Source organism: Bubalus bubalis, chromosome 10 (genome assembly GCF_019923935.1).
Source record: "Bubalus bubalis isolate 160015118507 breed Murrah chromosome 10, NDDB_SH_1, whole genome shotgun sequence".
Taxonomy (NCBI): Eukaryota; Metazoa; Chordata; class Mammalia; order Artiodactyla; family Bovidae; genus Bubalus; species Bubalus bubalis.
This window is the reverse complement of record NC_059166.1, coordinates 8,939,779-8,953,341: the sequence shown is the minus strand read 5'-3', so window position 1 is coordinate 8,953,341 and position 13,563 is coordinate 8,939,779. Positions and strand designations below refer to the sequence as shown.

Genomic DNA, 13,563 nt, shown 5'->3' with positions numbered 1-13,563 from the left:
CTCAGATCTTATCGTGGGACAGGATCAGATCCGAGGTGAGGGATTTTCTCAAGAGTCAATGTCAGCACTCTCCACAGCTGTCAAGGCTGTGACAGACAGACTGTGGGGCTGTCCCGGATGGAAGGAGACTGGCGGTGGGGGATGGGGGAGGTAAGGGTGGCGACTGAATGTAGGTGGGATTCCAGGCAGATCCTGGGCAGAAAAGGGGCATGAGTGGACAACTGAAATCATGCGAAGACCGTCCACAGACTGTTAAGAGCATCGCGTATCAGGGTGAACACACTGTGATACCTGGACCCTGTTTTATGTGAGATGCTAACACGTGAGGAGAGGTTCTCGGGCGGCTCTGTGGTAAAGAATCCACTTGCCAAGCAAGGCAGGAGGTGCGGGAAATCCCATGGAGAAAGGAGCCTGGGAGCGACAGTCCATGGGCGCACAAAGAGTCAGACACGACTGAGCAACTCAACAACATCTGGGGAAAGGCATATGGGAATTCTTTGCACTATTTTTGGAAACTTTTTGAAGCCTGAAATGGTTTCAAAGTGAAAAAATGGTTAAAAACATTTAAATGTGAAACTTCCCTGGCAGTTCAGTGGTTAAAGACTGAGCTTCCAATGCAGGGGGTGCAGGTTCGATCCCTGGTCGGGGAACTGAGATCCCATGTGCTGTGCGATACGGCCAAAAAAAGAATTCAAAACACGAAGCAGACGGTGATGACGACGCTCCACACTGTGACAGGAGTTTACAGGCATGTGTGTGTCTAGTATCAGCAAATGAGCACTCAAGAATTGTGAATTTCGTTTAAATTTTTACTTAAAAAAAAGAAAAAAAAACTATACTACTACTCAGTCGCTAAATTGTGTCTAACTATGACCCCATGGACTATCGCCAGTCTCCTCTGTCCATGAAATTCTCCAGGCAACAATACTGGAGTGGATTGCCACTTCCTTCTCCAGGGGATCTTGCCGACCCAGGCATCGAACCTGCGTGTCCTGCACTGGCAGGCAGATTCTTTACCACCAAGTCGCCTGGGAGGCCACAAAACAGACTGAGCTCTAGTAACTAATAGGCACTTTGGGGCGAGTATACAGATGCCTGCAATCTACTTTGAAATGTAGAGCAGGGTGTGGGGACAGAGGGCAGTGACATGTGGACAGCGGGAGGCGTCACAAAGCAAGGGGCTAAATGCCAGCGGGGGAACCTTGGTTGCAGGCACGTGGGATTCACTGTAAAATACTTGCTGTGTTGCAGTTCATTTGAAAATTTTCATTGGAGGAGTTTAGAAAGGTCTGGTGGGAGGATGGGCTTGAGATCAAAATTGGGCCTCAGAGACGGGGAAGAGCGGGCAGAACCACCGAGTCACCTCCCCGGGCAGGGATGAGCCTAAAGGTCTGCCCACACCTCTACGTGGAGGAAAAGTCGGTTAACCAGGCCCTGCCTTCCCCTATCAGGAGGGACCAACCCTCTCTGCCGGGCCGGAGCATCCGAAAACTCCCAGCACCCTGTTTCTGCCGCCCACTCTGCCACATTAACAGCCACCAAGGCATCCCCCCATCACGTGTCCAAACTCTCTTCTCGGCCAATCTGAGCTGGGCTTTTAAATCTCTTCCGAGCGGTGCTCTAACTCTTTCCGGAGGGGTCCTTGTGGAAACAAACTTGTGTCAGAAACCTAGCTATTCAAAAAATAAAATCTGTTTCGTGTTCAAATTGGGGTACCAAAGACAGAAAGGAGAGGATGGTCTGACAATGGTGATCCTGATATACCTGTGAATCCACAAAACTCACGAATCATAAAATCCCTTTTTGATCTCCTCGGAGACACAGGTAAGCCACCAAAGATAAATAAGGCACAAAGATGTAACACCAGTGCCCCTCCTCACTGAAGAGAATACCTGCCTGGGAGCAAAATTTTTAGAAACTGGAAAGAATTATGTATTTTTAAATGGGTGAAACATTTCTAACGTTTATCAACAGATATGGAAATCAGGATGTGTGATTACAAGCACGGGTGAGCAACGTAAGGGGAGAGACACCGGCCTTCATCTCGTCCCCATCCCCTCCTGCCACAGCCACAACCCACACACAGAGGCCCCAAGGAGTAAGCTCTGGGAAGGACGGGGCTGGGGAAAGAGGGCTTCCAAAAGGCCCAAGAGCTCATGGCAGATCAGGCTCCTCTGATCTTCTGGTTTTGTTTTTGGCCGGAAGAGGCCACACAGCTAATCTCAACCTTCCCTGCCCCAGGCTGACGCCGGCGTCAGCAGCCGAAGTCCACCCCACGCCCTCTCCTCTCTGAATCAAGGGTTTACAGAAAGACAAGTGCTTCCTGCCCTACGCACTCCCACTTGACTGTTTTATACACAATGGAAAAGGGACCCCAAGAAATATCCCCCATCCCAGCATGTTTAATACGAAAAAGGATAAGCTTTTCAGTAAAGACACCTGCTTATCTGCAGGGCTTCCCTGGTGGTTCAGCAGTAAACAATCTGCCTGCAATTCAGGAGCCACAGGAGATGCGGGTTCAATGCCTGGGTCAGGAAGATCCCCTGGAGGAGGAAATGGCAACCCACTCCAGTATTCCTGCCTGGAAAATCCCATGGATGGAGGAGAATGGAGGGCTACAATCCATGAGATTGCAGAGAGTGTCAGACACGACTGAAGTGACTTAGCCCGTATCTGCAAGGTGCACCAGGTCTCTATCACCCGACACGCACTGGACAGAGCAGACTTCTCCCCTGAGCAGCGCTCCAGGTCCTCGTGGTGCTCCACCGTCAGCTCCACGGCTGGGGGCCAGCCTTCACCACAGCTTCACCACAGCTTACGTTGTCACCGCATTCCTCAGACCCAGCCACAATCGCCTGCTCATCCGAGGAAGGGACTTGTCAGTATTTGCTTCAAAGGAGCACAGCTCTGACTACGGAAGAACTAAGGGACCTGCCTGCAAGAGCGGGGGGCAGCAAGGCGCGCCCCACACCCCCCAGGGTCTTCTTCAGTGAGGCCACTCGTTCCACAGCTCAGCTGAGGGGTGGGTGGGAGCCGGAGGGGAGGCAGGGCTGGGGGAGCCAAGCGGCTCACTCAGGTTTCTCCTCGGAGGAAACGGGCATTTACGTGGGTGGGCAGGCATGGTGATGAGCTGACAGCAGCAAGTTTTTGCCCCTGGCAGTGTCCTGCAGCTTGAAAAACCTGTCGGGACAGCCCTGACTGTGGCTATGTTACAAGATCTGCTCATTCAGGAGCCGAGTTCAGAGCAGAGGCGGTTTCCCACGCATGTTACCATGAGACCGTGGTGCTCCCCTAGGACTGGTCCTGAGACCCTGACTCATCCAGGCTGGTCACACCTCGGTCCAGTGGAAGGAGTGCATCGCAAGTCCTCAGGGACTCACTTCTGGGTCCTCAGACGAGTCCCTGCGCTCCTCTGCTAAGCAAGCCACGGCCTAAGTGTAACTAGAGTCGTCTGATTGGCACCACGCCTTCCGGTGGGTGGATAAAGGTGCTCCTCCATCCACTCTGGGGGCTCGGCCCAGGGGCGGGGAATGTCCTACATAGACCCCACCCCCCAGGAGCAAGGGTTCTGCACCCTGGGTTCTGACAAGCATGCTGGGATTACAGCGGATTCTACAGATGATACTGGGCTTCCCTGGCAGCTCAGTGGTAAAGAACCTGCCTGCCAATGCAGGAGACACAGGTTCGATCCCTGGATTGGGAACATCCCCTGGAGGAGGAAAGGGCAACCAGTATTCTTGCTTGAAGAATCCTATGGACAGAGGAGCCTGACGGGCTACAGGCCATGGGGTCGCAAAGAGTCGGACACACTGAGTGACCAAACAACGCTGCATACAACATCGTCTGTTAAAAGCAGTGCTGGTCTGCTCTTGATCGTGGGGGTTGGGGGGCAGCGTACCTGGGCCATGGGGGAGCACAGACCACTCACATGAGAGCAGGTAAGACGGGGGAGCTGCGACTCCAAGACCAAGGAGCCGGGACCTGCCGTGGAAAACTCGCCCTCGCTCAATCAGAACAATCTTTTTCTGTGAATCCAGCTCCTTGGCAGGAAAAAGGCATCTGTGCAGAGCTCGTAACCACAGGGATGGGCAAAGGAAGTCGGGGTGGGGGGAGGGGGGCAGCCCTGCACTGCAGAAGAGCCCAGTCAACAAACATTAACACTCTGAGAGGCAATCGGATACCTCCCACAAGTTGAGGATTTAGCTCAATTGTCTGTACATAAAGGCTATTGTTTACAGAATCTTAAGATCTCGGTAGGATCACAAATATTCTTGGCCAGATTAGCACAAACCTCAAACTGCCCACCACTGCCAGCTGGTAGCTGTGGGCAGCCTCAGAGGAGGGGGCGGGGTGCCCTCCTGCAGCTCTGTCTTTCACAAGCTCCAGAGCCTGTGAGGTCACAGACCCTGGTGGTCCCCCTGCTGGGCCCCTCAGCACATGCTACATGGGCTGACAGACAGGCTGAGAGAGAAATAACAGGAGAGAAAGAACACGCGCCTTTGAACCAACCTCCCACACAGCCACGTCACAGCTGCGAAGCCCTTAAGCGGCAGACGCTGGCCGATCAGTTGCTAGGTAAATACTCTGACAGTAACCCACGTGCATATCTGCCACTTCCTGCACTGTTTCCAGGCCCAAATACCCCACCAACAGAAGATAATATAAAGTTTGACTCACTTATCGTCTTTCTCATAGATATTTAGTCCAAGGGCATCAACGCCGAGCCAAAGGTCTGTTCCTTTCTTATTTTTTATCTCGAAATAGTTGATCCCATACATTTCCAGGTCCTGGGCAATCTTCAGGTATTCCAGCATGGCGCTGTCTCTACGTGGGGAGAGCAGACACGGGCATGAGCCGCACGCAACAGCTGCACCAGCGCCTCCACCGCGGCCCCTCTGCCAGCCTGTGACCCAAGCAGGCCCCCAGCCATCCTGGACACCGACCGCTGACACCCTTCACATGTTAGGAAAGGACTGAACTGGATCACGCTGGTTCCTCTGGATGCAGAGGACGTCCCTGTAAAACCTCGTCGCTGGGCATGATCTTGTCTCCCGGCCGCCCACGTGATGCTTCAGGGGGCCCCAGGAGCTTGCCCCGCCTCTGCCCTCCCCGATCCACCTCACTAGGAGCACAGAAGATGCTCGCATCAGAGAGGAAAGGCCAAGGACACACGGTCTCCGAGGCCCAAACTGCCCATGAACTGCAGTGGCCAGGACATCATTAGAGCTGCTGCCAGTGCCTGAGAGGACGACAGGACAGGACAGGCGTCCCTCACGCCCCTCTGGTGCTTAATAGCGAGTGTTTCTCTCTTGGGATCTTTTTCAACACTGACACCCTTTTAAAGACAACCACCTTATGGACCTTGAATGAAACAGCGCGCCTGATGGTCTGTGAATAATGCTCTGGCCCCCAGGATGAAATTGAAGCATCTCAGACACAAGTTTCTTTCCTTGAATACCTGGCTTTAAGAAGAAACCTCACTGGCAGCTTGTTACACCTTCCCTGCCAGGAACCAGCCACCAGCGGCTCCGAGCGGGTCACCGAGTCCCCTGAAGGACCCTAACCAGTCTCCCCTGAGAAGACAGAGCCCAGCCCGGCACTCACTTGAGCATCCCACGGTGTTCGGCATGCCACACCTGGATCCGGTCCTCCCACTGGTCCCTGGTGAGCTTGTGCTGGTCCATGACTCTGGGTGGCAAAGGAAGAGGGCGCAGGGCCGTCAATCACCCCAAAGGCTGGGAGGGGCGAGTGACCGGCCACGGCCCAGCCTCACCCAAACTGTGACTTTTTTTTTCCCCCAAATAAAACTATCTACTTCCTAATATGCAACATTTCTGACAATTAACAGAACTGGACAATTAAGAACCTGGAATGAGGAGCCTTCTCTTCTGGAAAAATTTTGAAAAGGTAGTTTATTCTAAGCAGCCTCTTCTTCCAAAAGGGGTCAATTATGTGACCACTAGTAAATAAAAGAGATTTAACAGGAGCCAACTTATCATCTACCAGGAAGAGCCAAGAAGCCACGTCACGCCCGTGAGGACAGCCCCGCCCTGCTGAATGTCTCTTCCACAGGCCCCATTCGGGGGTGGGGATCGGGGACTGGGGGAGCACTGCGCTGCGGTGGGGGCTGTTGACAGAGTCCAGGCCCTGCAGAGAACCCAACCCCCACCAGCCCTGCTTGCTGACCCTCCTAACCCGCCACCCTCGAGGCCCACCGGCTGACCTCTGGGGGATGAGCCGCTCGGAGCCGAGGTACCCGGCCTTGTGCAGCTCCTTGTTGTAGTCGCCAAACTTGGCCTGCACGGCGTAGGAGCCCAGGAGCACGGCGGTCTCGGGTGGGCAGTAGATCTCGTCGCTGAGGATGCCCTCCTTCACTTGCAGGAAGAAGAGCTTCTGCGTGATGTCCTGGATGAGCTCCTCGGCCACGTCCTCGGGGTAGAACTTGGCCCGGAACTTGAACTGCAGCGGGCTCTCCTTCCTGACCTCCTGGGCGGACACCTGGGTGGGCGGAAGCCAGACCCTCATTGCAAGGTCCACCCACAGACAGAGACCCGCCAGCCCGGCACAAGCTGAACCACTGGCTCAAAGGGTCCGGCAGGCCAGTTTTCAGAAGGTAGTGGTGCCTCTGGAAGTCCCCTTTTTAGCATGGAAGACAGAAGGCAGGTGAGGGTCCTGTGACACCCTCACAAGAGCCCCAGCCCTGGTTTTCGGGGGGGGGGGGGGGGGGGGGCGATGCTGTAACTCCTGGGGCCTGTCCAAGTGACCCGTGAATCTGGCCTCTGTCCATAGGGCCAGGCCAGCCCAGGACCACGGCCTCGCTCTCCGTAACTCTTCACGGCCTCCCCCTGCTCTTGCATGCCTCCTACTGCCCTCCTGCCAGGTGCAGTAATATGGGAGGAAAGCAGGACTTGGAGAAAAGGGAGAAATGGTCTGGAGAAAAGACACTTAGCTTACTGCTTTTCTTTGTAATTGTTAATGGAATTATCCAGAGTGTAGAGTTGGAAGGAACTCTATCACAGGCCCAAACAAAGCAGTAACAAGACTTACAAAACACTGGATGATTCATGGTTTTTAAGATTAACAGTCTCGTTGGGGAGGAAAAAAAAAACAAAACTAAGGTCAACTAAGCGATTATGCATCACGTACTCCGGTAAGGAGAAAGACCAGGGTCTAATTTCCAGCCACTATCCCCGTTTACCTGAAACCAGCAACCTTTCTGTCTATAAAAACTTTTACACAAATAGAAAGGGACAAAAAACAAAAGACAGAGTTTCAATGTCAACAGAGTAGACCAAACCCAATTAATAGCCTGTAAATAGTTAACTCTGACTTACCTTTTTATCAAGTTTCAACCATGTAGGAAATCCTTTGTTATCCACATACTGGAGGCCAAAGTACCACACTTCCCTAAGGCCGATGGTCTTAACCACCTGTAGGAAAGGGACGGGGGGTTGGAACTGTCATGAGGCGCTCTCTGGGGGGCACTGGCCCCGGGGAGCCCAGCCACGTGGTGCAGCAGACCCTCCACGAGAGCGAGGCGCTGGCTTCGTCACACGGGGCAGCCTCCCCTACGCTGCCTGTTACCAACAGACACCAACCATTCAGTCCTTTTTGATTTTAGGCCACATGGTGTCTGGGCTCCTAGTTCCCTGACCAGGAATCAAACCTGGACCCACAGCAGTGAAAGTCCCGAGTCCTAACCACTGGACCGCCAGTGAAGTCCTTGAAACACTTGCTTTAATACACGTTTCAGCAGTGTTAGGGATAACAAAGCCTATAATGTCACCCTTACTGCTCTGGCCCCCATCGCAGCTTCCGGAGTAAAGACAGCCAGGGGGCTGCAGGGGGCACACAGAGACACGTGGGGTCACCAGCAAAGCTGTGTGTGCTGCAGGTGTGGCTGTTCCCACCAGGGGTGCCCACGTGCAGAGGCGGCAAGCTTCCAGGGATGAGGGGATGCTCAGCTTTACATGTGCCGAGGGGTGACTCGAACCACCCCCAGAAATGTGCAATTCTGATACAGGAAGGGAGAATTCAGCCCTAGGTCATAGGGAGAGTTTCCGTTTCAAATCCTCTCCGGTGCTGGTAAGTTGCTTCAGTCGTGTCCGACTCTGTGCGACCCCATAGACGGCAGCCCACCAGGCTCCCCCGTCCCTGGGACAAATCCTCTCTAGTACTAGGGAAAAAAGTCTCCCATGGTCGGTTAGACAGAGTCCCACACTGGTTATTTTTGTGCCTTGAAGCCAAAAAGCAATTTGCTGTGGACACTTGCTGAATATCATCAAAACTGAGTCCTAGGATTTTGCTGTATAAATTCTATGACACGTAATGTTAAGCCTTGGAGAAAAAAAAAAAAAAAAGGTTACCATTCTTCAAACATATGACTTCTATCAAACTTGAAAGAGGACTGTACACGCCGCAAGTGACAAATCCGGTATCAATACTGAAGTCTGCCCTGAGCCTGCTTCCTCACTGGCTTTGGCAGGAGGGGGCGGATGCTTGCTGGAGGCCCCGTCTGTTCACTGCCAGGCCAGGGACAGACCCACTCATCCGCTCCCTCCACACACCCAGAAAACAGGAGGAAGGTCTCTACCCGGGACTCCTCATCGTGAAAGACACGAAAGCCGTGTTGACTCCCATCAGGGCTTACCCCCGAGACTCGGGTGAAGCCCCAGGTCTGGTTTCCATGGTAGCAAGTGCAGGAGGCCGGTTCCCAGATCAGGTTTCCTCCAACCCCCCCACTGCTAGTTTCTCACTCCCCACAAGCCAAACCTCCCTCCACCTCAAGGTCTGGATAGGAAACCTGCCCCGCCTTCCTCTCTGAGCAGCTTCAAGGCTGCCGGAGAAAGCCCCACGTGGCCCAGCCATCCCCGCTCCCCGCCAGCCCTTCCACTCCATCCACCAACTGCAGCCTCGGCCTGGGTTTGACCTGCGGGAAGCCACATCCTGTCCACTCAGCGTCCCGGCCCTGCACCTGGTGGAGCCCCTGGGTGGACCTGCTCACTGGCTCAGGGAAATTCGGGGACGATGAAAGGGAGACCCCACCAGACCCGGGTAAGTCACCTCCAGCTTCTACATTTGCCAAAACTCCACTCCAATTTCCAGGTCGGTGCTGGAGTGCGAAGCAGCGCCTGGCCACCGGCAGGGCCTCTCAGGAAGGCTGCCAACGGAGCAGGTGGCCGGGAATGCACACACCCAACACAGCCCTGTCGCCCTACTGGGCCCTCAGTCCCAGCGCAGAATCTAGGGAGCCCGGAAAAGTAGGTCTCGCTCTGCCTAAAGCTCAGGAACTGTTCCATGGAAGAATTATCATGGCCCTCACAGTGGTTTGCTGCTCTTGTTAAGAGGGAGGGGTGCATGCTGGCACCCGAGGGGCTCGGGATGCTGCGGCTGCAGGGAGGGCTGGGAGATGCCAGCCTGGCTCCTCACTGTGCCCTGTCCCCCCGCCCTGCACCAGGTGGCAGGAAACAGCCAGGGGGACTGTGGAGACCCCCGCAGGAGAGGCGGCAGGCGGGGCTCGCAGGTGAGGCCCTGGCTCAGGAAGACTGCATGGGGTCCCTTCTCCTCGGGGGCTGTGGACAGGGAGCACCCCTGGGGAGCACGGGTCCCGCTGGCGGTCAGCTCCACCAAGAGGAGCAAGCTGTGGATGGAGGTAATGACTGTGCTCAGCAAACAAAGGGATTCAGATGCTCTTTTCTAACTGGGAACCCTCTGAAGTGCTCAGAGACCAACCTGATCAAAAAGCTGCTTCCCTGTGGTGTTTGGCTGGATGGCGAACTCCAGCTCCGCATCCATGGTGGTCACTCGGACGTTGATCTGAAAAAAAAAAAAAAACACATCACGCTTAACCGGGTGTTCTTGTAGACGTAGCCCGAGTCTTCCACCGAAACCCAAAGGTCCCAAGCAACGCGGCAAGAATGTTCCTCCTCCACACCCGAACTCATGTCTGTCACCACACACACACACACACACACACACACACACACACACACACACCCAGCCTCCACATCTGAGCTCACGTCTGTCACCACACACACACACACACACACACACACACCTAGCTCTGCACACGTATGCAGCTTGGATTCAAACGTGTCCTCGTGGCTTTAAAAAAAGCACACTCACACTTAGGTCTAAGCTGTTTTTTCTACAAAGATACTTTGATGACTGTTAATACACTTTGCACACACACACACCATCTCACATTCTGACCCCTACCACAGGTCTGTGAAGCCCCACGGGCGGGAAGCCGCCCCCGGGGAACCCACACCAAGTCTGCAGGTAATAGAGAAGGCTGTGTACAGCAACTTGAGAGACCTCAACAGTGAAGGGAGGCGGGCGAACGGCTGAAGACACGCCCAGGAGGACAGAGTGCTGTGCAGGAATCCAAAAGGATAGTTATGAAGGCAGGAAAAACACGGAAGCATTACCAGGACAGGAAGGCTGGGAAAAATGTCATCGAAGCTGCCATACAGTTGGTGGTTTAAAAACATTTACTTACAGGCAATTTTCAAATCTATTACTTGAAAAAACCCAGAACTCGCTAGCATATGAAAAACATACAAATCTACTTTATATCACAGCCCCAGAGGAAAATATCACAGCAACTATGGTACTTAAGAAATGTCTGCTTCTCACCATTTTTCAAGTGAAATACACAAACAGCAGATAGACATATATTCCAAACTCGTCCCACGCAGATGGAAATGTAACGAGGACACAGATTAACTGTATTATGCCTCCTGACGTAAGTTCTGAACATGCGTGAGGCCCTGGCTGGATACATAGATTTGAAGTCGTAAAGACTAATTTTTGTTCACGTCGTTTTTTCCCTAAGGCTCAAAACTGTGACGATGGATACATACATCCAGTCCGTCTTAAAAGGTCTCTGCCCAATATAACATAGGGAAGGGAGGCACAATGCTCCAGGTTTTAAAAAGTTTCCTCTCCAATCTCAAGTCTACATATTCAAGAAATGAAGTTTACGAAGAAGCAAGACTAGGCACATTTTAGAGACTTCAAGTTTATCAAAACATAAAGCCCAAGTTTCTTCCTTTTCCTGACAGCAATATTTTAAAGAAGTCACGAAATGGCTGTTATGAAGCACAAAATAAAGCAAGTCTCTCTCTCTAAATTATGGTTCCAAGGGCACATATGAGAGATGTGAAAAGCAGCCCCAAACGCAAACATTCTGTAACAAATGCAGCTCCAGGTTACACTCAGAAGCCTACAGCAGATGCCGCACTTGAGACTACAGTGGGGAGACGGGCGCTGACAAACGCTGGACCTCAAACAGGCTTCTCTCTATTATTTACTGACTCAGAAACTGAACGACCAGATGATGTGGGCCCAAAGCTTCTACCCCGGTTGAGATGAATACTAGAGACCAGAGGCTCACACTTCAGACTCGTAACTTCTAAACCTCGATCACCTCTAAATCTGAGGAAGAGAAAAAAAAAGTCACCTCCTAAGACCAATGCTAATAATTAACATAAAAAAGTGATCACCACACCATTTTTAACCATTTTGCAAACTTATTAACAGGAATTTAGGGGGGAGGGGAAGCTATTTTAAGGTTCTGAGCAGGTTCACATTTGACTCAAAGTTCACACAACTCTTTGAAAAAGCAATAATCTGCAAAATGAATACTTATTACTAAGGTTAAGATGTAACAACCCAGTGATACATAGAAAATGAACTTCTTAAAAATTAAGTGTTATCAGGAGGGTCTGTGCAACCTGCAAAAACTGCCCTTCCCGCCACAGGGACTTAAAATCACCCTCAGCAGCTCCGGGACGTTGTGCCAAGTGTCACCTGGCCTGATCTTTCTAGGAACTTTCCCGAGTCCAGCACACTGGTGATCATGCAATCTGGCGCAGGACCAGGAACACAAGCCGGAGAGGGGGCAAGGCTCTTCTGACCACGGGCCGGGCAGCGGGAAGCAGGCGTCTCCCCACCAGCCCCGTCAGAAGGAACAGCTAACTGGCCCCAGTTCGAATTCAGGGAGGCACTAACACTCTCAGACAACCCTCAAAAGCACAAAGTCAAGGTAACTGTGATCAGTATATGCGTGTTTCACTAACGGCATACAGTCAACCATCTTGAGACCAAGGTCGAGACGGGAGAACTCATGACAGCCAGACACTCGTGAACACCACGTGAATAAGCCCAAGCGGCCCTGCAGAACTGGACGTGTGTGTGCTTGACGCGCCCCCAGCCTCCTCACACCCCTCACAGGGGCTGGGGCCTATGCTCCATCAGTAGAGCGTTACTTTACACATCTGTCACAATGTGCGGAAATACAGCGTGAACTTTCACAGTTTAAAGTAATACATTTACTCAGAAGATTGGGACCATTCATCTGCATGTTTTGGTCCACTTATCCAGGGTTGTTTTTTTGTTTTTTAAAGAAATCGGGCTTTGGCGTCCCAACTCTCCTATTTATTATCTTGTCTGGCTTCCCTGATATAATTAGTTGTTTTAAGTGTACCTGGAAAAAGCAAGCTCTTATGTTTGTAGTGGTGCCACGGAAATAAAGTGGGATTCCGTGCTTCACATCACAAACGTGAGAATGGTCCCATGAGAAGCTGGAGGTCCAGGGCTTAAATGCATCACCACGCAAACCCAAAAGACTCGCAGACTGGAGAAAACCACCGTGTTTTGCCATCTTTACTGCCTTTCTATCCTCCCCCAGATCACACACTTTTATTAAAAGCAATATTCTCTGAAGGCAGCAAAATCCCATAGGAATGTGCGGTGTGGGTGTGCAGTTAGTCATTTAAAATCTACCCCCAAAAGGGCAGTGTTTTTTCCCAGGCTGAACCCTTTCTAACATTCTGCTGTGTCTGAAGGGGGCAGCAGTGATAAAAGTTTAATTTTGCCCAGGTACCCTCACCCCTTATATACACACAAAGAACCATGTGGCTGGTGTAGATGATAAATTTAATAATTCATGTTGCTCCTTCAAACGCTACTCCATTTGAAGCTATGGCATGAAGATGCAATTAGATTTCTAAAATGTCAGAACCTAAAGGAACCAGACATAAGCACACTCCACTATCTATAATGGGAATTCATAAGTAAGTTTCAATATGGGAGTCACATTAGCACTCTACAATAATGAGGTGAACCTAAAGGAACAGACCTAACCACACTCCACTATTTATAATGGGAATTCATTAGTAAGTTTCAATATGGGAATCACATTAGCACTCTACAATAATGAGACTTTTTTAAACAGTTGTATACTAGGTCAGAATTTTAGAGTAAGATAATGTGTTTTAGGGGCTTCCCAGGTGGCTCAGTGGTAAAGAATGTGCCTGCCAATGCAGGAGACACAGGAGACCTGGGTTTGAGTCCCTAGGTGGGGAAGATCCCCTGGAGGAGGAAATGGCCACCCACTCCAGCATTCTTGTCTGGAGAATCCCATGGGCAGAGGAGCCTAATGGGCTACGGTCCACAGGGTGCAAAGACGTGAACAGGGCTGAGCACACACGCACCTTGGCTCCTCCTCTGGCAAGGCACGCAGAGCGGTGGTAAATTCACGTGAAAATCATGAAAATC

General features: G+C 51.9%; 1 protein-coding gene across 1 annotated transcript in view; it reads right to left on the bottom strand.

The window, feature by feature from the left end:
* EZR (ezrin) overlaps positions 1-13,563 on the bottom strand; it is a 45,932-nt gene that overhangs the window by 11,551 nt on the left and 20,818 nt on the right. Inside the window, exons 3-7 of the mRNA XM_025294329.3 lie at positions 9,733-9,816; positions 7,335-7,430; positions 6,224-6,498; positions 5,605-5,688; positions 4,678-4,824 (exon numbers count right to left, since the gene is read on the bottom strand). Coding sequence (XP_025150114.1) covers positions 4,678-4,824; positions 5,605-5,688; positions 6,224-6,498; positions 7,335-7,430; positions 9,733-9,816 — 686 coding nt within the window. The remainder of the gene's footprint in view (positions 1-4,677; positions 4,825-5,604; positions 5,689-6,223; positions 6,499-7,334; positions 7,431-9,732; positions 9,817-13,563) is intronic.